General features: G+C 39.3%; 1 protein-coding gene across 1 annotated transcript in view; it reads left to right on the plus strand.

Moving 5' to 3' along the window:
* The first annotated feature begins 614 nt into the window (after nt 1-614).
* jupa (junction plakoglobin a) overlaps nt 615-27,478 on the plus strand; it is a 30,806-nt gene continuing 3,942 nt past the window's right edge. The window contains exons 1-14 of the mRNA XM_041785408.1: nt 615-747; nt 15,051-15,096; nt 15,864-16,028; nt 16,159-16,400; nt 16,675-16,913; nt 18,878-19,079; nt 19,454-19,598; nt 19,767-19,870; nt 19,961-20,299; nt 23,856-24,002; nt 24,151-24,270; nt 24,371-24,521; nt 26,919-27,040; nt 27,341-27,380. Coding sequence (XP_041641342.1) covers nt 15,087-15,096; nt 15,864-16,028; nt 16,159-16,400; nt 16,675-16,913; nt 18,878-19,079; nt 19,454-19,598; nt 19,767-19,870; nt 19,961-20,299; nt 23,856-24,002; nt 24,151-24,270; nt 24,371-24,521; nt 26,919-27,040; nt 27,341-27,380 — 2,026 coding nt within the window. The 5' untranslated portion in view covers nt 615-747; nt 15,051-15,086. The remainder of the gene's footprint in view (nt 748-15,050; nt 15,097-15,863; nt 16,029-16,158; nt 16,401-16,674; nt 16,914-18,877; nt 19,080-19,453; nt 19,599-19,766; nt 19,871-19,960; nt 20,300-23,855; nt 24,003-24,150; nt 24,271-24,370; nt 24,522-26,918; nt 27,041-27,340; nt 27,381-27,478) is intronic.

Raw genomic sequence — 27,478 nt, forward strand, 5'->3', positions numbered from 1 at the left:
CAGCACAATGTGCAGGCATCCATGTTGTTTTAGTTTTCGTGCCATCTACAACCATGGAATGCCCCGACACTTTTGCCCCAACTAGCTTAGCCTCGCCTCACCATAGGCACACAGCTCAAAGGCGCGTGTCTATCTACTCTTCTATATATATCTATGTGTGCACCAAACTGTGACCCCGAAAAAACATTACATTCCTAGATAATAGCCATAAGACCTAATGATTTTTCATGCACAAACGGATTATCTGCTCCAAAAGTGGTAGATGGAACACCCTCTACTAGCCTACCAGATGTACTAATCATGAGTAGAGAGCGTTACAGCCTCTCCTGGTCTCCCCTATAGTAGGCTATAACTACTATAGGGTAGACCTGGATTTGTCCCTGATATTCTTTTCTAAATTTATTATGACATTGGACAAGCTGTAGCCTATTACCTCTGGTAGTATTAGGAAATAAAGAGTTTCATGCCGCTTACATTTTACGCTACAGTTCCCGACGATAATACAAGAACCAACACCCTGTGTGTGTGGAGCTGTGGCAGGGTGGGGTCGGGGTGAGGGGGCGGAGTCTGAGCTGAGGTGACGCTTCTTTGACTCATTTTTGTTCAGAGGTTTGTCGGACTGTTGGCCAGCAGCAGCAGCAGCGGAGAGAGTGGAGAGAAGTGAGGGAGAAAAACATAGAAGTGTCCCGTACCGAAAAAGACAACAGAAACTGGAATAAACTAACACATTTCCGTGTGTTTCGACAGGTAAGATTATTTTAACCTTGTCCATACATTATTTATTCGCTTGAATTTTTTTTTTAAACTGGTTTTAGTGTCTTTGTCATCGACGTGTTATTTTTTCCCCCTTTTTTCGGGTTGTAGTTTCAGTCCCGCTTTCTGTACACAAGTGTTTATTTGTGTGAGGTAATGTGTCGCCACACTTTTGAAGCCTATTTTTCCAAAATGGTTGCAAATTAGGACTCATATTTGGAATTCATTTCCGCATGCCTCAAAGTGGCCACTGCTGCCTGCTGTTTCGGTGTAACGTCAACGCGCGAGCTCTACTGACATCAAAAGTTTGCTTCCTCTCATTGAACTGAACGTTTTTATTGTCAAAAGTGTCGATGACACCCTCTCTGATAAAACTGAACAACGTTTATTGCCCTAGTATCGATCATTCAACTTGACGTCACTTGTCAATACAGTCCCGGTGTCAGAGTGTGTGCGCGCCTGTGTTTGCGCGTGCGAGAGAGGCAGGTGAAGAGAGAGAGTTGTAGCCTAGGTCTGGCTATTAGAGACCATTCCCTTTTCAGGGTTTAAGAGGATATCTTTGGATTATGACAATATTTCGGATGAACTTTGTTGGACACCTGTTGGCCAGGCAACTCTTACTATTTAGGTTTCCACCTGAGCTATCAAAAGATATAAGTTTTTAATCGCGATTAAACCCGGAAATTGTGTATTTAATTGCGATATATCATATCTTTTTTATCTATCCTAAAATTCCAATATTTTGCATTCAGAATTGTTTTTTGTGTAGCTAGGGATTTTTCTACAGCCTTACACAAAGGCTGATTATCTTCCTGTTTGGACACAGACTACTTTTACAGGTAGACTGAAGATTTTAAAATGAACTAAGCCTTAGAAAAAAGAGCTTGTCATTGATTTCAAAGGCAATAAGGGGCCAGTAAAAAGGTAAGTATTTATTAGCACAAGTTTCAGATGACTTTTGACATACCCACTGAGCTGTCTGAAAGTTTTTTAAGTGAAAGGAGACATTAAGGAGCTGTGTTGAACTTATTTTGCATCACTGTGGATGCAGGAGGGTGCTGTAGTGCATAACCAAAGTGTGCTGAAAGACACAATAAATCATGTGATTGAAGAAAATTGTGCATTATTTGTGGATTGTGATTAACTCTATCAATCTTGACAGCCCTAGTTTCCAGCTAACTCATAGGACATAAAAGAGATGTATTGACAATAATTAATGTGCATTCATTTCAACTATCTATGACTCACACGGATGATTTCTGAGAGAGAAAATGCAAAGGTATCAGATTTGCTGTGTATTTAGTCTGTTTTTAATCATTCATTTGGCCTATTTCTACTAAATGATATTAGTTTAGATTTTTGTGTTGTTTGCTGGGTAGAACGTAATTTGAAAATACCTACCTAGAAGTTTTAAAACATTTTTTGACTGGTTATTAACCTGAAAGTTTATTAGCAGAAATGGTGTCAACCATGTGCTGCAGTCCTAACTAGATTGTCAAAGTTTCAGTCTGTTTTGATACCACACATTTTTAAGATGATTGATTATTTTAATGATCCATGGTGTAGAAGAGTATCAAATTGCAGGTTGTAAGTTGTATTTTTGACTAACTGTGCTGTGCAAGTGAGAAAATGTGCAGGAGTTAGTTATTTTGTGGCAATGAAAAACAAGAAATTGAAAAATATTTGCTGCCTATTACTTGTGCTATGTTGCCATGGTTTTAAAACAAGTATCCACCTTTTTTTGTTTCTACAGTCCTGATAAAGTTTTAAAGTCTGGTATTGTGACACTCCTAAGGTCTTATTTTAAAAATGTAAGCTTAAACAATGCTGAGCAGTGTGAGCTCATTTTGCTGGGGGGAAATGAGTTCATGTTCATACCCTTGTGTAATGTATGACAATGAATTATTAATCGCATCCCTAAAATGTGTAAGTGTTACTATAGCAGCAAAGACTCCTACACAGCTGTTCATGCCAGACGTGATGTCTGCAGGTGTTGTCAAACTTCCATTACGTCATGACTCCAGTTTGCAGATCCATCAGATTTTATAGGACAGCGTTTTTTCAGTCATGATAAGTGACGTCAGGTGAACAACTCTATATCATTTGATTTTATGAGTAAATAATTAAAATCAGCATCCATTTAAATGACTGTCAAATTTGATGAAGTCATTTGTGATTTCCTCTTGCTCTTTAATTCCTGAAATGTTGCATTCGATCACAATTAAATTATTGGTCAAGTAGCTTTTCATAGCTGAGACTTTGCACATCATTGAAGCACTAACCTGCATTATATGTTGTTTTTTTGTTCTCATTATCATTAAGTAACAACAACAAAACACTAAGAGCAGTGCTGAACAAGTTTGTGGTGTTCATCTTGTTTCTAGTCCAATGCGTCCAGCTGAAGCTGCTCAATGTGTGTCATGTTGAATAGGACATGGTGCCAATACTTTCTGCCAGTCAGCCCTCTGCCAAGCTCATCCTGGGTTTGTGTCATCAAGCAGTGGAGCAGCAGAGAGCACGCTGGTTCAAAAACTGTTTCTATGTGCCCTCAGGGAAGGGGGCGGCTGGATGGTGGGCTGGAGGCGTGGGTAGTAGGAGGGGGCTTACTGTAGATTTCGCAGCTACAGCTGTGGTAGCACAGTGATTATCTCCCCCCTCCTGCTTAATTCCGTGATACTGTCCTACATTAGCAGAGCAAGAGGCCAGGAGATCCTTCAGTTTATAAATAGGTCTACACTTTGCAAAGGGGATTACTGTATGGCATATATCCTGACCTCTTTGTTTAAGGATTTCTTTGTTGGGATTCACTGTCATACCTCGTTTTTGTCTCGGTTTGTTGGTCCCTGACTGAGTACTTTCCATGGGCTCGGTTTCAGCCTCTCAGTGCACACTTCTGGTGACCTGCTCTGTGTTTTCATAACACCAGGCCTCCTCTGTGTTTTACCGTTCCCATGGAGAAAGGGATTCACTGAGATAAAGTTTCCCTTTAGCTTCTATCAGGGTCTTTGTGCTTGAAGTCAGAGGCAAGTTGGTGGGACAGCATCAAAATCACCACAGGGGTCCTCTTCTAGAGGCTTTAGAGAAAATCTTCAGACAATTCTATCATCAAACTAAAGCAGATTTATTAAACCAGTCTCCCAGACACTCAGTGTTCTAGTATTATTATCAGTATTTTATCCAAGCAAAGGTCAAAACCACCAGAAGTTGCAGTGGGTAACACAAAAATGGGCAACTTTAATTTGATTTTTAAACGGCAGATACAAAATAATGCTAGGTCTAAACAGAGAGGGGTTGTTAATTTTTGCAGAATAATTTGGGCTCTCTTTGTTTAGGATGAATATGGTAGATGAATAATTTGCAGGAAAGTCAGAAAAACATGCATTCGTATTAAAGATTCTGCTGTCACTAACAAAAGATAAAATCAGAAGCTTCTAGCTGAGCACAGCCATATAATGCTGAGCAAGTAGAGCTGACTCTGGACAGCTGAACTCTTACAATGACAGCCACTGGAATTAATTATTTACCTCCAACAGTTCTCATGGTTTTATCAAAGGAGGAGGACAAGAAAAATGTCCCTTACTTAAAACCCTGCAGGCCTAATGGCTGTTCCTCCCCATCACTGGCACTTTTGAGTCTGTGTGAACGTCTGCCAGGTCGTTCACTTCATGTCAGCTCCCATCAAAGCTCTGTTCAAAAACACCCTTCCAAGAAGCAAGCTGGAAATAGCTGAAACTTGCTGTTTTCTCCAGAATACATTACAAATGATAATTTTTTCATTACTGACGGCAAATTGAAGCAGGGGAGGGAGTGAACTAGATTCCTGCTCTGACTCAAAAGATAAGGTTTTCACAGTTGGATGATTTGGCTGAGTTGTATTTCTCAGCGTAGTGACTCTGATGAGGCCTGTGGTGTCTGTTTTTCTCCTCCTCCTCCCTGTGCCTTAATTACAACACTTCTGTGAGAGATTGAGGAGCATGAGGAAGGCAAGGGTGTGGTTGAAATGGAAAGCAAATCACCAGAGAGTCCAACTTGTTTTATGTATGTGCGCGTCTTCATGGAGTTTTGCATTTCCTTAGTGTTGAGTGACACTGTCATAACTTGGCTTTTGGTTGAGTTTTTTTGTTTGGGTTTCATGCTCTCCCTGGTTGTGAAAGTTGAGCAATCCTCTGTGCTGTGAATACTTAAGAAAACATTGGATAAACTGAAAAATTCTGGGGCTTCTTAGATGGTCAAGGCTGTAATTCTCCTTTATTTGCTATTTTGCTCCTCAGAAGTTGACATTTTTGAGATTGTTGCGGAAGCATATGAAGCAAATTGCCTTATATTTGTGAGAACAAGCCACTCATTTTTTGGCTAATGCTAGCTTTCATTCTTAAGACTCATCTAGATATAATGGTACTGTTGTGTTTTTAGTTACTGTAAAGAAAGTATGAACTTGAGCAGTTTCAGAGGAGCGCTGTATTCTTTTGGCCCCCCATCAGACTTCACCCCTTCTCTCTAAAGCACCCCCTCCCGCTCCCTCGTGCCTCTAATCTCCCTAAAAAATTAATCATCTGTCACATCGCCTCAGTACTCAGGCGCACACCGATGCGTAGCAGTTGCAGTTTAAGAAATAAGTCCCTGTCAGGCCTTAAAGCGATGCTTTGGATGCAGCACTGGCCACTAAACTTGGCCACCAACCACACAGAGGCATTTTGATGTGCTTCAGCCTTTTTGGTTCCATCCAACGGGGACACTTGAGACCCGGTTTCCTTTCCACTGTGACAGCAGCCAATGGGACAATGCAACTACTCTTTTCCTCTCTGACCCAAACAAAGCGACACAGAAACCTCTCTGTGCTGTAGTAAAGACTTGGTCAGTCCTCTTCCTTCCTACCATCCACCAAACAACATGGAAGTTGGACCATCCTACTTACAGTAGGTCCACAGACAAATAACCTGCACTAAAACAAGTTACTGGGCATCAGATGTTGAATGTTTTTTTTTCTAGCCTGGCCGTTGACTTCTTGATTGACTTCTAAATTTTTATCTTGCATCTTTATGATGCATTGTTTCCTGATATGGAAGTCAATTCTCTGTTCCTCTCATATTATCTGACATGTAATAGACTGACGAATTTTATGCCTCTGCAAATAAGGGTTTATCACCACAGTGGAAAGATACACCCTTTTTTTTTTTTTTTTTTACTCATTCCCTTCTCTTTTATCAGCTTTGTGTAATCTGATCCTTCAGGGCTCTAGAGCTCCTCCTTAGAGGCAGCTCACATTTCCTTTGATTCACAGCGAGGTCCCACAGGGAGTAAACAACTGCATAACACTTTATAGCCAACATACTGAATCCAGTGACCTAATTTAACTTATTAAAGTAGCTTTAGTAAATCATTTGACAGATCGGGGACCATTAACCATTGCACTGCTTATTTAATTCATCGGCATGCTGACTGTGGTTGATGTTTTTGGGAAAGTTTCCAGATCAGGACAGGAAGTGGAGAGCGCCACGTTTAGACTGAATCAGTGTGCATGTTGCTGAAGCACACAGCAGCAGTATCTCATTGTCTGTTCTTTCTCTGTGAGCTGCTGGCATGCCAGTGTTGCTATGGTCTGGATTTTATCAACTGCCTGTTACAGTCAATTGACAAATCCTCTCCCTCAAAGAGTAGACGCCATGTTCTTCCAGGACTATGTGCATGACATGACACAGCCTACAGTAGTTTTTCATATTTATTTTGCATATACAATATGTAGGAACTGTTGTGAAAGTCCAACTTCTGCTAATTAACTTCCCCTTTGACTGGACAGCTCAACAATGTTGGTGAGTCAGATGATGTTGACCACCTCTTCCTGTCACCCACCACAATAAATCCATTAGTTGTGCACCACTTCACATCCTCCCTTATTGATTTGTAACAAACAGCTATCTAGTGAGACCCTGCTGCCTCCATTACAGTGTCATGACAGCCATTGTGGGACGAGGGTAGGATTGGGGATGTGTGGTCGGGGATCTGGAAGGTTAGTGGTTGGTGTTAAGCTGTATCCCTTTGGGACAGCTGAACCCCGACTCTTTGGAGACACAACACACAGCACAATGTCAACCACAGCTATGGAGGCTCAGCTGGCCATTAGCTGTGTGAGTGCATGGTGCTGTGTTAAAGTGGAATAGGAAACTGTTAAGAAGAGGAGTGGAGTTGCATGTCATGAGCATATATGTGAGAACATTAGTGTGGGGGGGCAGTCTACATGTCAAATAGTTGATCTGTACAGATGGTGTAGTGAGCCCTACAGATGTGTGGTAACATAATCTGCTTTATTTGCATGTCAGCCTAAACATGACATCAGCAACCCTGTAAGGAATCACAGGCAGATGAGGCCAAGATTTTTCACCAGAGCTGGGATGTTCAGATAAAAAGGAACATTATCAGAAAAAGTAGAAGTTCTTGTTTGAATGAGTGATAGGAATAGTTTTTGGGGGGGGGGATTATTTTATTTCCTGTTGGTGATTGGAAACAATTGCAAAGATTGTTGCCTTTTTCATGTATATAAAGCAAATAGGCTGCTACAGCTAGCCAAAAAGAAAATAAGCACAGCCTACTTTAACTTAAAGTCCATGTAAAGTGATGAAAAAAATCTTAATTGTAGGTTAAAAATTAAGCTTCAAAATCATGAAAACTTGGGCAGTAAAATCTGCTCTTGGATGGTGTGGGCGTGTCCATTGAATGAGCTGAAGCCACACTGCTTATGAGAAACAGGATCCTCTCAGATTTAAAAAAATGCTTCTGATCAGAGTGCAGCGGCCTGGTCCTGAGCCAGAGCAGAGAGACCAAAGTTGGGGATTAAATTTACTGTTTTCTGATACAAATGTCTTACAATGAACAAAAACATGCATAACCTGCTGGGAAACATCAAGTAGGATAACTGTCATGCTAGAAAGGAGTCGGTGTTTACCAAAGAGTTCACAGATTCCTCCAAAACAGCCAGGCTATGATTTTGCCCCATTTTGTGCACTCTATTGTAACACTGCACAATTTTGTAATAATGTGTGATTCTTGTTATACTTAACAACATTGCAGGGGGGGATTGCGATTCTGATATATAAATGTTATCATGAGTCTACCTGCTTGGTTATCATGAAAGGAGAGGAGAATAATTATAATTTTGAGTGTGTATTTCTCACCTCTAAACATTTCAACAGCCATTTTTTGTAAACCTTTCAAATACTGCTTCATACAAAAATGATTTCAGCCTTTTATGCCATTATGTTCTTGCACAGCCTGGCATTGTGATTAGATAAATCTTGCAGCACTACTGTAAGGGTTCCTTTTCAGTCCCCCACGGTAAAGAAGCTGCTGTAAAAAGCCACATTCAAACTAGCAAACACAAACATAGAAGACATAAGATCTCAGCCTCTTTTAAAAAGCATAGATTATTTGCAATCTCAGCCAAATATACTACAGTACCCAAAATCCTTGTGTTACACTGCAATATATTTGATCGCTCAGGCCTGCTGAAACTGTAGAAATGTCTACAACCCCAGCAAATGACGACTTGGCTGTTCATGGCAACATGCGTGCCGTAGTGTTAGAAAGCAATATACATGCAAACTAAGTTACATTACAACATTATTATTTGAAATATCAACACTATAATAAAGATAACTTCAAAAGAAGGTATATGTATGGCTTAAAAGTGTGAAAAACTTGAATAAAAGGGAATTTCAATCGATTTTGATGCGAAGTTCTTTCATCCTGGCAAAAAAAACATAAAACTAAATAGAAATGATAGACACAGACATATACCCTTTCTCCATTTTTGATTGCCCTTTTTGCACCAAATCATATGTTTTTCATCATGAGTGTTCAGGAAGCTTGTTGGCTTGGTTCCTGGTTATAAAATGTTGTAAGAATATATTTTAAGGAATGTCAATGGAGGACAGGGTTAGGGTTAGCTGTCAAAACAGTGGGCAAGCACTGTTGAGCTCTATAGAGAGTAGTATCAGTCCTTTTTTCCTGAACTAAAAATTTCAAACAAGAGTACCTGCCTTTAAGTCCTGCTGTTTTTAAAACTGAAGCTTAATCTTTTATGGCAGACATGACACAGAACAGAGAACGAAGGACAGGTTTTAAGCTATTTAAATCTCTGCCTGCCAAAAAACATGTTGCAAAATAATGAATATGTGTGAGTGTGTCTCAGGGCTTCTTCCCTGACTTAATTTATTCCCACTAGGAAAGAGTAACAAAGTCCAGTTAAGTCTTGATACTAGCACATTTTTGATATATTCTCTGAGTGTGTAACCACACTTTTAATTAGTACATGGGAGGATTCAGCACCACAGTTTAGCCCCTCAAGCCTTTAGGTGTATTCAGCCTCACCTAGTTTGCTGGTTCACTCACACACTCTGCCACACCCTTAGTGAGAGCGAGTCACTGCTGGGGAGACACTCCCAGTGAAACATGCCTGTGGTTGAAAAGGGGGCTGACGAGAGAACCTGTTCTCATATTATTCATCTATTGTCACAGCTGATATGTCTTCCTAGTTTCTGGGAGTTTCAGGAGTATCTGGCTGAGTCAGTGGGATAAGTTTAAAAGAGTTTGGGGTTAGAGTATTAAAAGTGTGCTCTTTTCAGCAGAAGATTTCCGTGTGAGCAGTTGACAGATTGAATATGCAGTATAACATTAGTGTGGAATGTCACACCAGAGTTGCAGCATCAGGACTGAGCAGTATCCATCTCTGCTTGTCTGTCGCAACTTGTTCACTGGTAGCTTTCAGTGATACGCATTCCTGATTTTACCGTGCAGTTTTTTTCCAGCCTCTTTAACAGAGGCTGTTACTTAAAAAAGGTGGTGGGAGGTGAGGGATGTCAGACTGTGAAAGTGCAGCCCCTTTTTTGCTGCTTGTTTTTTGTGGTTTGATGAATGGATGTTAGACGATGGTGTTAAAGACAATTACAGAGCAAGGTACAGTGAGAGTGAAAGGATTCATTAATCATTAACTCAGAAAGCTCAAAGTCCAGTTAAAAGTGTACAATAACGGCAACAGCATTTAGCTAGAGCTGAAAAATACCCAAAGTATACCACAAGCACCTGAGTCAAAAGGCACCCAGGAAAGGTTTTTTTTGTTTGTTACTTAAAACATTGAATGACTTTTTCCTGCCTCAAATAAAAGTCGTGAGCTTTGTGGGAAAGAAAAAAAAAGGAAATGGTCTGAAAATCCAAGAGGCAACAACTCTTATCAGCAATCAAGCAAGCATAGCTGCAGACATCAGATGGGTCAGCAGATAAAAGTGCAACAGTGCATGGCCTGAGCAGAGTTTCAGTTACCTAGGCGATATGCGGGGTGTGTCGCAGCATTGCAACAGTTGGCTGAACTTGCCACCTCGCCCAGGAAAACAAAGACTACACAAACACTGTCCCTGATTTACAGAGAACAGGAGAGTTCTGTGTAGACGTGCTGTGCATGCTGTAGTTTTATCTTAAACAGTTGTTAGAAGGCTTAGATTTAATTAGCTAGAAAAGCTTTGAGAATAAGCAGAACCAGCTTAGACAAATCATGTATCAGTGGATGACAAATAGTTGTTTGATGTCATGTCCCTATGCTTGTTTCCTGAGAAGAAGCCCCACCTTAATTTTAAAGTGAGGCATACACCGGGGTTGTAAGCATAGTTTCTGCCTGTGCATGTATGACTCAGTGCATTATCTGTGATACAGCATGTAGCTGCAAGCACAAACAGTCCTTCATGGCCTGATCCTGCAAGATCTAATGCCAGACTTACTACAGCTGAAACTCACTGAACTACTTCTCCCTGTGAAGCTGAGAAAAATAACAGATTCTTTACAAAAGCAGCAGATCTAAGTTGAATGAAGGCAGATTAAATGACACAAGCAGTGCAAAAATCTGTGGAGAGTTCCACATAGCGTCTCTAAATTCCACAGAGGGAAATTTGGGACAGGCCTGATGAAAGACTAATGAACAACATGAAGTTTACACTTTTTTTGTGTTTTACACTCTTTACTATCATTGATTAAAAAAAACAATAGCTGACCAAGACCAATCCTCCTGCCTGCAGAAACTTTAATGAACCCAGCACAAGCACCACTGAACAACAATGATGCCTGGGGGAGAAAAAGTGGGCGGGGTCAGCTGAGGGACTGAAGTACAACACAACACATCCTTATGGAAAGCCTAAGGGCAAAAAGATGAGGGAGTGGTATTTCAACAGCTCCAGTGTAAAGCGATGAGACAAAGCAGCTCGTCTCTGTACAAATTCTGCTCCTCCAAACCTGAAGATCGGCACTGATTACAGTGCTCAACACACTGTTAAGATGTGTTTGTGTGAATGTAAGCAGAGGTTCAGGTTGTAATTCATGGGTTTTTATGGCTCCATTTGTGCCAACACAGCAGCTTGACGTTGTGGATTTTAGTCCAGACCTGTTTTATTATTTGTGCAGGCGGAAGATAAGTGTAGCTGCTTATTGCATGGAATCAAATCATAACCAGCTCTATTACCACAGAGATTCAAGGAGAGGAATACTTTCCTTTATTTATCTATTTGGGCCTCCGCTTGCTGACTTTCCCATATTTAGACCCTGGCTAGTGTCTTAAATGCATCTGCTGTGCCTTCAGAAGTTGACACATACTCTAATCCATTAACAGCATGCACACACGTACTCAGGCACAATGCACCCCTGCAATGTGCTCAGTGGAGAATCTTGTCACTGACTGTCAAACATCGGAGAACACTTGTAAGCAGCACAGTGAAGACATTGTTGTGTGTCGGCCATATGTCACATGCAGAATGTTATAGTGAAGAAGATTTTTGTGGTGGGTGACATTCACGCAGCAGAAATGTGGAGATAAAAAAATAGTTGTGGGTCAATTGCGCCTCATAAGTAAAAAGATTTTAATAATAGTCTGTTCATTTTAAACCAGAGGTGGAAAAAGAACACAACTGTTGTACTCAAGTCATAGTCTAGTTACTTGGGTTAAAATTTACTGAAGTAAAGGTACTGGTTTATTAATCTACCCAAGTAAAAGTAAAAAGTATTTCATTTATAATAATAATAATACATTTTATTTATAAAGCGCTTTTCATAAAACTCAAAGACACTGTACAAAGCAGAAAGATAAAATCACATTAAACAAACCATAAAAACAACAAAGTCAACACAAGCAAATCAGCAACACAGTCACAGATTAAAAGCCAGTCTGAAGAGGTGTGTTTTGAGGAGTGATTTGAAGATAGGGAGGTCCGCGCAGTTTTGGATATGGGTTGGGAGTGAGTTCCAAAGGGAAGGGGCAGCTATGCAGAAAGCTCTGTCCCCCCAGGTTCGGTGCTTGACATAAACACGGGGGGAAGGTTTGAGGCGGAAGATCGAAGACTTCGGGTGGGAGTGTGACGGTGAAGGAGGTCAGTGAGGTAGGGTGGGGCCAGAGAATTAAGGGCTTTGAAGGTAAGGAGCAGTATTTTAAATTGAAATTTTAAATTGAACTTTATTATTTAAAGTTTACTTTTAGTACTGAGTAGCTACCAAGGAGTTGTTCAATAAAATCTCATCTTTCCTTATTGGCAAAAACAACAAGAGAAGAGATCTCCAGTTTTTTCAGCTAAAGTCAAATCTCTCTGTAAAATACAAAGCATAATTGCCAGTGTTAATTAAAGTTATAAAGAGTTAAATTTAACATTTTAAAAGTGTCAGTGTTGGTCCACTCTACATATAGTTAAACTACACTTCTGAAGTGTTAAATAGAGCTGCAGTGACTCCTTAAAATCTGTGGAAAGGTGGGTCTCTTCTGGTAAGAACGAAGCAGAGACTCAACCTCAGCAAGGCAATGCATACTGAGGAAGAATATACACAATGCATCTTTTAGGATCACCTAAAGTAACATGCAGGAGCTCTAACTCAATGGATAACTTCAGTAATGGTGCAGATGTGTCGAAAACAACAGCTCACCAGAAAAATGAGCAAAAGAACCCAAGCAGGGATCAATGTTCAATAGGCAACACCCAAACACAAATAACCACATATAGAACACATCTAAACACTTCCAAAGAGCAGGGAACTCCCCCCACACATCCCTTCAGATTTGAAATTGCAGTGGGCAGAGCTTACAGAGTTGAACTAACACTGGTGGACCAACACTGTTGGATAACTCAGAATGGAGGTAAAATCTACCCAAAAATGTTAAACTCTATGTTATCAACACAGGCGGTGTACAACAGCTGTTTTAGGATGTAATGTGGAATCATTCTCTCACTATGTGCTACTGTGCAGTCCACAGAGATGGAGAAGTACAGGAGAATTGAACTCAAGTAAAAGAACAGATTTCAAAAATTACTCAAAAAGTTTAAGTATCCAAGAAAAACTACTTAGTTACAGAAGTTAGAGTGAGAGTAAGTAGTTACTTTCTACCCCGGTTTTTAACATATAAATCATAGCATAGAACTGGGCTAATATATCAGCTTTAAATATTGGAAAAATCTTTACATCTTCCCATACTGATATTAAACTTTTTATGCTAGTATCTGCTAGAGCCAGAGCATATATATATCAAGCCTCCCATGCTTTATTCAGAGCTTGTAGAAAAACTGACAAAGTACCCTGGAACTTTTATTTTCAAATGCTGCTTCATCTACATTAAGTTGAACACCTCCAGAGCACCGCTAAAATGGCTCTGCTGTTTGCTAGCAGTTTGTTCCATTTGTTCTTCTCTTGACCGGCTTCTTAAAGAGAAGAGCAAAAAAAAAAACACCTGGAAAAGCTTTCAAATGTTTGTTTGTTTGTTTTTTTTTTTACACTTTTTGAAATAAAGAAATGTCCAACTCTGTTTAGACTGCTGCCATGGCTACATCCGAGGAAATCAATTCAGCAGCCGGCATTGCTTACTGGTTTGCATTACAGCTAAACCACACCCATAGCTACTGCCTCGTTCTCCACAAACAATGCTGTTGGTTTATGCATTCTCAGATCTGGCAGTAATGTTTCAGATCCAAGCTTGATTACAGGCGTGCAGTCTAATCAACCACCTTCTACACCTGAACCTGTCTAAGTGTTTGCTTTAAATCTTTGTTGTGTGATTTTAATGCAGGATTTGAGAAGAACTGCTAAACTACCTCTACTACATACTCTTATTATGAAATAATGGGAGTTGAAGCAAAAATAACATCTTGCATAACTTATTTGTAGAGTGGGGGAGAACACTGGAATATTTTGGCCCTCATCTTGATATTCTTAACATAATTTTCCTCTTAAGATAAACCAGTTGGGGAACGATGGCCTAGTTAGTGGGTTTCACCTTGTGTTTGGAAAAAGACAGCCAGGGCTAAAGTCTGGCCTGCTGATCCCTGATATTATTGCAAACTGTGTAAGTAAGGACTGCAAACCACAGAAAAAGATTTGCAGGAAGACTAAATCTTTTAAAAGCTGACAAACAACACTACAGTTACACAATCTGGAGCACTGTCCAGGTACAATTTCACAGGATCAGGAAGACTGCTAAAAGCAGTGTGAGGAGATCCAGAAGACATGTTTAACTAGAAAAGCACTAAGAGAGCGCAGACCTCCACCATTAACCCTATATCCCAATAGTAAAGAATCCTTAAAAAAATTACTGTATCCAGACAGTGATCTAGATCACTCCCAAAATCTAATCAGTTCTTCCTTATGCCATTCCTGACATTTCCTGAAAATTTCATGAAAATCCGTCCAGAACTTTTTGAGTTATGTTGTTAACAAACTAACAAACCCTGCCGATCACATAACCTCCTTGGCGGAGGTAATAAATGTTTAATAAATGTTTGTAACATAGGGATTGTAAAATGTAGGCATTTTCCTTGAGACATGGGTTTGACAAAGCATGTGCTCACTGTCTGTACACACACACAGTCAGCAGAGTATGAACCTGATGAGCAGGTTTCTTGCCTGCCATGCTTAGGCTGCAGGCTGCTCCAACGACTGTATGGGTGGAGGCCTTGGGTGAAAGGTCTCTTGGGCTGGTTAGCATTCCTGTCTTCAGCTGGTTCACCTCCCAATTTGCCCCTTTACCCCATGAGCCTCTGCTGCTGCTCTGCGTTGCCATTTTTAGGTCAGGGTGCATGAGGCTGTGGATGTGTTTGTGTGCTGGGGGGGGTCATCCTGTCATATTCAACCTGTGTAAAGAATACTGAGTGACATCATTCTGTAAAGCAGAGACGGCACTGGAATTATCATATATTAATGCAGAAGCAGAACCGTTTGTAATTGTATTGTCAGAAAAGTCTTTCCCTGAATCATAAATTGTGTTTTTTGTGTGTGTGTGTTTTTTTTAGGTTTGCCTCAGTGTTTTTTGATACCAGGAAGCAAGGATGGCAATGAGTAAGTTATTCATATCTCTTTAAAAAATGTTTTAATGCATTCACAGCATATTTCATATTCTTTCAATAATTAATGCATAATCGGTTAACAGAGATTTCCTTTTGATCTTCAATTGTGTAATTTTATGATCATTTTTTTGTCTGCAACTCACTTTTTAATAGTACTTGTAAAAGAGAGTACTGAGCGTTTTGATCTTGACCTCTCCTGCTTCCAACTATTGTTTTCAAGTTTTCATATTGAATTCACTTCCCAGATAAAAACAAGAACTAAAGGTGACTTCTATAAAACTGGTCTTTTGTGTTATGTAGAAGGTTGCTACATGACATTAAGAGATAAAACACAGAAAAAAATCAAATATTTTTTGATATGGTAACTAGAAAAGCACTCGGAGAGCGCAGACCTCTGCCATCAGCCCTATCTCCCAATAGTACAGAATCCTTCAAAAAATTCCTGGATCCAGACGGTGATCTGGATCACTCCCAAAATCTGATCAGTTCTTCCTTATGCCATTTCTGACATTTCCTGAAAATGTCATGAAAATCCGTCCATGACTTTTTGAGTTATGTTGCTAACAAACAAACAAACTAACAAACAAACTTACTCTGCCAATCACATAACCTCCTTGGTGGAGGTAATAAACAAAGACATGCCTCAACCTTTTGAAGAATTGCCCACAAAATCCATTCTTGATATGTCAAATGTTTTAATAAGTGACCTTGCACTGAAGTGCATAAGTGACCCACATTTCCTTTATTCCTGCTCTTCAGTGGAAGGGGCTGATAGTGGCTACACAAAGGTCACAGAGTGGCAGGAGAAAAGGTATACCGTTGACTCTGGCATCCAGTCTGGAGCCAACACAATTAGAGATGATGACGATATCACCACTTCCAAGCAGTACACTGTGACAACCACTGTCGTGAAAGGAGAGCCAGGTAAAACAACAAAAAGGGCCCACACATACCCTTGTCTTTGCCTTTGTAACGTGTGACCTGTGTGCTCAGATGGTAGAGCAGGAGCTCCATATACAATAACTTTTAATATCATCGTCTCTCCTCTCAACAGAGATGGAGTTCACCCGAGCAATGAGAATACGCGAGGCAATGTTCCCAGAGACTATTGTGAAAGGCACCACCATCGTGTCAACTCAGATAGACCCGTCCCAGATGACCAATGTCCAGAAGCTGGCAGAGCCTTCTCAGATGCTTAAGGACGCTATCATCCATCTGATCAACTACCAGGACGATGCTGAGCTGGCCACCCGTGCCATGCCTGAGCTTACTAAACTGCTCAATGATGAAGACGCGGTAATGAATGCTGAATCCCACCTATACACACACTTTGAGACCAGCATAATTTTCTCTGAATTAAGCTGTCACTGGATGGAGATCCACATAATAAGAGATAATTAAATTGGGTTTGTTGAAAGAGGCTTGTGTTATTCACTTACCGCAGCAAGAGTGAAACTTGTTAGGATTATTTGAGGCAGCCACCTTAATGTAATGCTCTACCATAGACGACAAATAGAAACCAAGAACAGCAAATTAAAGCCACTGAACACCTTATCATATTTCTTACCAGGTGGTGGTCAGCAAGGCAGCACAGATTGTCAACCAGCTCACACGCAAGGATGCGTCTCGACGTGTGATGATGCAGTCCCCACAGATGGTGTCGGCAGTGGTGCGAGCGATGCAAAACACAAGTGACATGGAGACAGTGAGGGCCACAGCCAGCATCCTGCACAACCTGTCCCACCAGAGAGAGGGCCTGCTCTCCATCTTTAAATCTGGGGGCATCCCTGCTCTGGTCCGCATGCTCAGGTAATTCTTGATGGAGAGACAAAAATGATCCTTATCTTATTGCTTGTAAATTTTCTATTTGTTCTCTTTTTTAGGGTATGGAAATTTAAAAATGTACCTTGAGATCAATCAGTCTTTTTTTTTTTTTTTTTTTTGTAATTTTCAGAAAGCCAAATCCCATGAAATGTTATCCCTTGACACTTTTACTTCTAGTATAGCTTAAAAAAACCAGAATAGCATGAAAAAGTTATTCTTACCTGTGATTTAATTAAAACAGTGAAACTTCAATATATATTTTAGATTTGTTATATACAAAGTCAAATAGTGAAATACTTAAAAAAAACTTTTTTCTTTTAATCTTGATGATTACAGCTTACTGCTCACAAAAATCTATAATCTCAAATTATTAGAATATCGTGGAAAAGTCTAATTTGCAAAGGTTTCCTGAGCTTATAGTCTGTCACTCTGGTTCAGTACACACAACCACAAGCAAGGGGAAAACTTGACTCTTGATAAGGAGACAATCATTGGCACCCTGAAAAAGGAGGGTAAACCACAGAAGGTCATTGTTGAAAGGTCAGGCTGTTCTCAGAGGCTGTATCAAAGCTTATTCATGGAAAGGTGACTGGAAGGGATAAATGTAGTAAGAATGCCATCAGCTTCTTAACTGGGCTAGGGAGAAAAAGAACTGGACCATTCCTGAGTGGTCCAAAGTCCTGTTTTCAGATTAAACTAAATTTTGAATTCCATTTGGAAATCAAGGTTCCAGAGTCTGAAAGGCAGATCAGAGAGGCACAGAATCCAAGGTCCTTTAGGTCCAGAGTTTTCAGTTTCCACAGTCAGTGATGGTTTGGGGTGCAGTGTTATCTGCTGGTGTTGGTTGACAGTGCTTTTTAAATCCTTTTTTGCAATCTAGCATCTGCTCTTTAAATTTGATTTATATTTTGCCCACAGATATCAATGTGTACATCATCAAAGTTCTTTTTTGATATGAAAATATGAATCCTCTGATCTCTACAATATTGTAGGCCTAGAAAAGTAGTAGAACTGCATATGTGTAGTACATCATGTAGACATTATTAGCATTTAAATGGGAGCATGCAGTTTGAAATGAGTTTTGCATGGCAGTTTGCTTGGCTGTAATTCATTTTTTACACATTTTTTTACTTCTTGCCACAAAATTGACTGTGAGTTATGCCAGAAGACAAACAGCTCACTAACACAAGGGGTTTTATTGGAGGGATTGTTGCTCACACTGAATGTGATGTTTCTCTGTTATGTAGGGGAAATTACTGTTATGCTTTCAAGATAAACAAAAAAACAGGGATTTGAGGTCACAACTATGACATTAAAGATGTTAGAGGGACTGTTTAAGTTTCATATGAAATGTGCTGAGTAATGGCATCCAACCATGAGCACATTTTACCTCAATGCGTAGTAGCAGGACATGCCTGTTTGTGACGACTGTTCATTTTGGGTGCTATTTTGAAATTGGTCTTAGTCTTTAGATTAAAACATTCATGAAACATTCTAGTTTTGGTCTCATTGTAGTTATTTTAACTCTTGCGAGTTTTTCTAGTTTTAGCCAAAGAAGACTCAAAATATTTTAGTCCAGTTTTAACCAATAAAAAGTCCTTACATCTTAGTCATTACTTTCTGTTGAATTAAGTATTTTCTCTAAACTACTTTTATTAGCTATGTTGTAAAGTTAACATGAATGTTCAACACTTATATTAATGTACTTACAGTACTATAATTACTTTAGAATATATATCACAGATTTTGAGCATCCAACAGCCCAGGGCTTACAGTTTACTCTCCCTGACAAAAAAATAAACTTACTCCTCATCAAAGTTTTTTATCATCAAAGATCAGTTTTTACCAAGTCTAATCTTCTTCATGAAAAATTGTCATCAACAAACGTTTTAGTCATAGTTTTAGTTGATCAAATTAACACAGCATAAACCACCTGTTTTATCCCTCAGCTCCCCCATGGAGTCTGTGCTCTTCTACGCCATCACCACGCTCCACAACCTGCTGCTGCACCAGGAAGGAGCCAAGATGGCCGTACGTCTGGCTGATGGCCTGCAGAAGATGGTTCCCTTGCTTAACAAGACCAACCCCAAGTTTTTGGCCATCACCACAGACTGTCTGCAGCTGCTGTCCTATGGCAACCAGGAGAGCAAGGTGTGTGTAGTGTGTTTTATCGGTGTTCTAAGTAACAAAATGACAGCTTCACTTCATACCAGCAGTGTGTTGTAATATGATATCATTCAGGTTGTCGAGCTTGTGTGTGCATGTGTTTTGTTTGGGGTGTGGCATGTGAACTGAATTGTTCAGAAACTTGCACAGTGTGGATTTGGGTGTGGTTAGAAAGTAGTGAAATTGGGAATAATTAACTGCTGTTTACCTGCCTGGACAGGTCAATGCCTTGTACAAAGATTGTACAAAGATCTTCACAAAGGAGAGTTTACAAACGTGTCTTTCCTCAATGAGCGCTGTTCACCTACACATGCTCAAACTACCTGTCTCGCTCTGTCCCCCTCTGTTACCACACCTAGTTGATCATCCTCGCTAACAGGGGTCCTGAGGGTCTGGTCCACATTATGAGAAACTACAACTATGAGAAACTGCTGTGGACCACAAGCCGTGTGCTCAAAGTCCTTTCTGTGTGCCCCAGCAACAAACCCGCCATTGTGGAGGCTGGTATGTAATGTGTGTTTTTTGTGTGATTGCACACCTGTGTGTGTTTATAAGGCAGTCATACAGGTGTGTCAGCTTTTTGATATCTGAACAGCTTTTGTTGGGCTCTTGTCAGTGACATGAGAGTAGAAGTTATGAAAGCTGAGTGATCTGACCTCTGTGTCCCTGCAGGTGGGATGCAGGCTCTGGGGAAACACCTGACAGGGTCCAGCCAGCGCCTGATGCAGAACTGTCTGTGGACACTCAGGAACCTGTCTGATGCTGCAACCAAGCAGGTCTGTCCACACTAACAATTACCCCTCCACTCTAAATTTTCCTCTTACTCTGACACATGGTGTCTTTAACCATTGTCCTCTTGCTTCCAGGAGGGTATGGACAACCTGATGCAGACGCTGGTCGGTCTCCTCAGTTCAGATGATATCAACATGCTCACTTGCTCCACAGGCATCCTATCCAACCTCACATGCAACAATGCCCACAATAAATCTCTGGTCACCATGAACGATGGTGTGGAGGCTCTGATCCATGCCATTCTGCGCGCCGGGGAGAAGGAAGATGTGACTGAGCCTGCTGTTTGTGCCCTGCGTCACCTGACCTCCCGCCACCAACAGGCTGAGTTAGCACAAAACGCTGTGAGGCAACACTACGGCATCCCTGCCATCATCAAGCTGCTCAACCAACCCTACTACTGGCCTGTCATCAAGGTGGGGAGAATGGACAACAATAACATTTGGAAATCATGGAATTTCATATTTCATAATAGGCTGTCAAGATTAAATGCATCAATTACAATTAATTACGATCCACAATCGCTATTACACACATGTTTTATTGTCCCTTTTAGCACACTTTGGTTAAGGACCATCAGTACCTTGGTTTAAAACAGTAAACATCAAAAAACAAAAACAGTTAAAAAAAACAAAAGAGTGGAATTTTAAAGTGTAATAATAAAGGCTGCGATTAAACACAATTTACAGCAGAGATTGTGACATTTATTGATATCCCTAATTATAGGGTTCTTGGGAATCCTTGAAAAGTCTCAAAAAGTCTTAGATTGGACATTTAAAGTTTAAGACCATAAAACATCTTAAAAAGTTCAATTTTAGAAGGATATGCCTTTATCCAATCTTTGTTTTCTAGCTAACCTCATGTAATTAGGGCTGCAGCGATTTATTCTTTTGTAATTGAGTACTCTATCAATTCTTCTGACGATTAATCGAGTACTCTTAATAAGAAATATTGCATTTTTTTGATCAGTCACTTTTGCTTTTTCAGGAGAAGTAGTAGAAGACAAATGAGAAAAGAAGCTGGGTCCCTTAAATGAACTACTTCTTTATTAAAAATGGTATTAACAGGTTCTCCAAAGAAAATATATTTTACAAAGTGCAATTAAGCTCTGATGACAGTTTACATTTATTAAAGTTATAAGGAAAGGAAGTTAGATAATGACATTAGATTATGCCATATTTGGAGTTTTAGGGAAAATTTTGGGTGCCAACACTTTATTTCTTTAATAATAGTTTGTTTTTATTTTCCAATTTGTCATTAAAGTAAAGGGACACTTAATCATTTTAACATCCTCTACTTTATGCATAAATCTAATATTTCACATTATAGCAACAAATAAAGCTCCATTATTCACACAATGGTCTGATGATGTCTGAAAGGTGAACCTTTAGATTACAGGAATATAGTCTATTTTTTCAAAGCGTGTTCACTTTTAATTTTTGCACATTTTTTGTTTTTGAGTTCATCCACCATAAAAATCTGACCTTTAAGACCATCCACTGACCTGGAGAACACATTTTAAGGGATAAAGCTACTTCTATGACCTGTTAAATCCTGACTGTATGATGATGAACTTTAACCTATTTAGACTCAGTCACTGTCTGTGGAAATAGTGTGTTTCTATTTTATTGGTGTCAATTCATTATCAATATAAGTATTATCAAATTATTCAGGATGTTGAAACTTTTTGAAAAAAATGCTGCAATCAAGATTTCAGTGCGCTGAATTTTGAATAATTTATAATTGAATGTATAATGTGTGCACGTGGAAGAGAGAGATAGAGAAACCACCAAAACAGGACTTGAATTGTGACACCTGACTGTCTTCTGTGAAACCGTCAGGTCAATCAGAGAAGTATATGAAATCCCTTAAGTCTGCAGACACAAGCCAAGTGCTGTCTCACACCAGTGAGTCATGCAGGCGAGATCAACTCATAGATCTTTGTAGGTTCACCGGTGCAGGCGTAGTGCCATATTTGCCATAAAGCCGCGGCCAGTGGCTGCGTAAAAACACAGGATGCATGCCTGTAAACATCACTGTATCAACTTCTCTTCCTTCGTGATTTTCATGCCTCGTATCATGCATTTTATGTTATTGTAACAGCGAAAACAAGTGTACTCTGCCCCACATTTAGCTATCTGTGTGAAACAAAGCGAGCCGTGCAACACAGGGCGCGATGTCCAAGCTTACAGCATGGGCGCATATGAATACAGGACTGACTTAGGCAAAGGCAGATCATTTGCCTCGAGGAATTTCTTTAATTAAATCACTCGGACAATTCGAGGAATCATTTCAGCCGTACATGTAATTATAATCTTTTAAAGACTTTGTATTTTAGAAAATGTAACTATTTAAAGTTCTCCTGTGCAATATTTACAAGTTATCCCCTTTTTCTAGATGAATCTGCAATTTCTACTCTTTCATGTTTGCTCTATTTAAGGTTATCTTTTCAGGTGTTAAAGCAGTAAACAGACCCCTTTCATGCGATTTGTGTTTTACATAAAAATACTCCGTTTTGAACTGTTTTAGCTGATAAATATGTAAGCTAAAACAGTGGAACATAAGCTTCATAAAGAAAATATTATTCCTTTTTGATTAATAATCTATAATTTTGTGTGTCTAACTGAAATTTTTGTACTCATAGTTGCATAATTAATCTCCCGAATTCAGGGAATTCAGTGTTGAATGCTTAAAATTTCCTGGGAGGAAGACCTCCAGACCCCTGCTCTTATTTCATAGAGTGTGATTGGTGTGATTAGATAAACTCTGTAATGTTGTAAAACTGTAAATGCCCTCTTAAAATATCACGCAGGACACCTTTCTATGAACAGGTCTTCCCTGACAAAAAAGGTGTTTTTCTGCTTTTTAATAGATAAACTATTTAGAATCAAGTCAGCCCACCTACTGAATGTGTTAGGATAAGTATCAGCATTTGGCTTATAGATAGAAATGATTCATAAAATGGGATGGGCATCTTCAAATTTGGGCTTTTATGACCAAAAAATGTATTTTTAACTTGTAAATTTCATAAACAGGGCATTAAATTAGAGTCAGCCCTGGTTTGGTGTACCAAGTAATCCCACGTCTTTCATTTTTTACCGTTTGCTGTGCAAAAAGCAGTATTTATTTTTCTCTGTTCAAGTCTTTAAAAGTCTTAAATAGGATTTTTAAAAGTGTGTAGAAACCCTGTAATTTCATAGCAGGTTTTCTATTCCACTTTTTTTTACTTCTTTTCTAATACATTTGCAACATCATGATGTCTCTTTTTAGGTATGGGGAATTATTGTTTTGCTCTTAAGATAAACAAAAAAGAGATCAGACAGAAGAACTGGTAAACTGAAAACAAATATTGGGAGGACCATATCTTACAGCTACATTATTATTAAACAGACCATAATTTATACTGATGCCTCTATGTGACCTTAAAAAAACAACAACAAAAAAGACAGCATAAAGATTTCTTTGGGTAATGTAAAAGTTGCTGTGGGGAAAGTGTCAGATGAGCATACTGGAGAAAAAGACTTTATTCATGTTTTCATTCTGATAAGTAAAATGTCTGACAGCTTGAAGAAACAGGATAAGATTTGTCATAAAAACACTCCTTGCACATGCATAGAACATGATAAGTAAAGAGACAGGACATACCCACATGACAGAAAATATCCTCAAAGTAGCTTTAAGGAAAAAGTTATTGATAAATTTGGGATCAGATGGGCTGGTCTTAAGGGGGAATTCTGGGTAAAACTGGTATTCCTAGACAGATGGACAGAGGGGATGTTGGGTCAGGCTGTTAGAACATAAATGGGTTATGACAGCTGGAACAATGTGTTTGACAAGACCTGGCATTGAGAGGAATATTATCAGTTCATGTAATGGAAAAGCTTGAAGTTCAACATCAGCAGGGTTTTTTTGGAAAACAAATGAGACTGAACATATTGTTACTGTTTCTTTTCCTCTCTTTCTTGCCTGAAGGCTGCGGTTGGCCTCATCCGCAACTTGGCACTTTGCCCTGAGAACCAGGCCCCTCTGAGAGAAGCAATCCCCCGCCTTGTCAACCTGCTGGTCAAAGCCCACCAGGACGCCCAGAAACACGGTTCATCCACCCAGCAGACATACACGGTACTTGAGGAGCTACTCTGAGAGGATGCTCGTGATCTTTGCAAAAACATCTTGTGTGTTTTAGGGATTTAGGGAAAAGGAAAAAGTGAATTATTAAAGATTTTCTGTATGCTTGGCTAACATTTGTTCCTCTCATGTGGCTCTTCAGGATGGAGTGAGGATGGAGGAGATCGTGGAGGGCTGCACAGGAGCTCTGCACATCCTGGCCAGAGATCCCACCAACAGAGCCGAGATCGCCAACCTGCAGACCATTCCTCTGTTTGTCCAGGTAACGAAGGGCATGCAAACTTCTGTATATATTCTCCTTTAAAGTTAAATTCCTTATACCTTTTGTATATATTTTGCTCATTCTTCTTCTCCTTCTCCAGCTTCTCTACTCTCCAGTGGATAACGTGAAGCGTGTGGCAGCAGGTGTTCTGTGTGAGCTGGCCCTGGATAAAACATCAGCTGAGATGATTGACGCCGAGGGAGCGTCATCTCCGCTGATGGACCTGCTCCACTCCAACAATGAGGGCATCGGTAAGACACTCTGATAATGTATTAGCCAACCATAATGTAGCATTAAGTCAGAGTTGGAAAGCAAAGAAGTCTATTTACTTGTGGTTTTTACTGTAAGTGCAGTTACCAGGTGCTTGTCTCCATTTTGCAGGACTGTGTGACTTTGTGCATTTACTTCATTATGTTTTAGAAGCATAAATTTCACACTACATTTGAAAAAATACAAAATATAGAAAAAAGGGTGTGTTTGTTCGTTCTACATATACAGGTCATTGACTACATTAAATATTAAGATTCTCAGCACAGGTTTCACCTTAATAATTAAACATGCTGCAGATATCACTTTACACTCACGCAGCAAAGTGAATGTATGTTTGTTTAAAATAAATGAAAAATGCTAAATTTAATGCATAAATGATTTAAATATAAGTAGCTTTAAGTACATTTTATGATGGACTAAAAGTGCCACATTCATGGAAAAGATCTAAGGTTGTATAACTTAATAAGGTCAACATTTTATGAGAATAAGGTGGTAAATTTATATTAAAGTCTCAGTGTAGTCTATGTATATATCTCCATTAAGACTTAAAAATAATTGAGGGCTAGCTCTCTTTTACAATCATGCAGAGCCAATAACAAGAAAAATGCAAGATATACAACAAATAAATATATAAAAGGTTTGAAAGAGAAAAGGTGATCACTTAAAATATACATACAGCCAATCAGTAATGCTAACATCAAAATCAATCATAACAGGTGAAAAAATTTAACAACTGAAGATCTAAAATGACCATAAGAAACTAGTTTGTTGATTTTCAGTCTATGGTTAGATGTTTTGTTTTGAAAGGTAATATAACAAAAGCTGCAGACACCTGCGCTCACATGACAAATATGAAAATGTTTTTATGAATGGAATTTTTCACTTGTCTGTACAAGCCTTTGGCTTTTTAATTACTATAAAATGGGTGGGATCCCTTGTTATAACCACTGACAGTCAATGCTTGAGTTATAATTCAGACCGTTTTTAATGTTAATATAAAGCTTACACAAATAGCTAGTTAGCTTAGCTCAAATCACACAAGCTTTGTTTTAGTAACATAAACTAAGTTGCAAAGTAAAAGATCTTTATGCTGATTTTTAAACCTTTTCTCAGTGCCAGAGTTGGGGTTCTCACAGTTTAAATCTTTACTCTAAGCTGAGCTGATTGCTGTTAGCCCGAGCTTTATGTTGAATATTAAGCTTGGGTGTAGCATCACTGGTCCCATCTAGCTGTCAGCAAAGACCAAAAATGTTTTTTCCCAGAATTATCAAATCATTTTATAGTAGATTTGCATTTCAAGTCCCTGTAAAGGGGTTAGAAATCTTTATTTTAGGTTTTTTGTATGATAGGCCTCTGTGTTATGAAACACCAAACCAAGTTTCAGCCAAGAAAAACATCTCTAATTTTAGAAAATTAAGTTTCAAATTAAAGAGAAATGAGGCAGTAAAATCTGCTGTAGGATGGTATGGGCATGTTGGTTGAATGAGTCACCCCCCTCACAAGAAATAAGATCCTTTCAGATTTTAAGAAATTTTCTGATCAGAGCCCAGTTGCCTGGCTCTGTGCCAGAGCATAGACAGAAGTTGGGGTTAAATTTACTGTTTTCTGGCACAATTCTCTCTGTTATGATATTTATCATGCCCCTTGGGCCATTGTGGCTGATAGATTTGGGAAATTTACCTCACAATGAACAAAAACACAGCATGTAGCCGGCTGTTAACTTTCACTGAATGCAGTGACATGAGCTAACAGCAGACTGTACTGAGATGAACTGCTCCACGTTTCATGTCACTGTAGCTTTAGGGGGGTGGGATAATTCCCCATCAAGACTGGTGATGTTATGGGCTCAGATATTTGCCATGCTCAAATAAAACCAAGCTAGGAAAGAGGTGAACAACTTTCTAACTGTCTAAATCAAAATTGAGCAAACTTATTCCAACATATCTAGTGTGTTCAGACACAAAGTTTGGGTTTATTTTACAGGGACTTTAAGTCATTTCCTCATCACACAAGTAACCTGCCACTCGAAATTCTGACCTGAATGATCTTGCATTTGACTGAAGTACTGTAAAACAAGACTCACTCATCATACATTATTCTTTAGAAGCATTGTATTTGTTTTTTTAACTGTATTTCTCCCAGAGAACTGTACTACTTCTAAAACTAGAGTCATTGCTGCAGTCATTGACACTGAAACTTTCTGTGCTGCTACATTATCCTTAAAACACCAATGTCTAGTAAAGACTGACTAAAATGTGGACTTGATTTGTTTCCTAATCATGAAACCATGCTTAAACACATTTTAACACATTGCTATTATTTTTAAAAAGTTGAAAAACCTTTAAGTCATTGAACGTGCCCTTGTTTTTTCCCCTCAGCCACTTATGCAGCAGCTGTTCTCTTCCGCATCTCTGAGGATAAAAACTCTGACTTCAAGAAGCGCGTCTCTGTGGAGCTCACACACTCCCTCTTCAAACATGACCCTGTTGCATGGGAGATGGTGAGTGTGTGGCACCCTCTGCTGTCGTGACATGACTACTGAAAAAAATTTACACTTCATAGATCTTTGTTTTAACTTGTGTCTCAAATGTCTTTTTTAATATGTTTGTTTTATCTCGTCAATGTCATAGTAAGTCAGACACATTTTATATGATGCTTAAAGCAGTTATGAAGAACATCGTAAAAGTAGTTATTCTGTTGTGAATTTCTTAAACATCACTGTGCAAACTATTAATAATCTTTCTATTCTTAAAAGTGCTGCCTTTGTTTGACCTTTCCCCATCTCCTGACTTCCCTGCAGGCTCACAACAGTATCCCAACAGACGTGCAGTATCAAGATGGTGAGTAACTATGTTTGAAATGTGCACACTCAGCACATTCCCCATCTCTGGGTCACTCCACCAGAGAGAGCGACTGCAGCATGAACATGCTGTAATCT

This window comes from Cheilinus undulatus, linkage group 4 (genome assembly GCF_018320785.1).
Source record: "Cheilinus undulatus linkage group 4, ASM1832078v1, whole genome shotgun sequence".
NCBI classification, from domain to species: domain Eukaryota; kingdom Metazoa; phylum Chordata; class Actinopteri; order Labriformes; family Labridae; genus Cheilinus; species Cheilinus undulatus.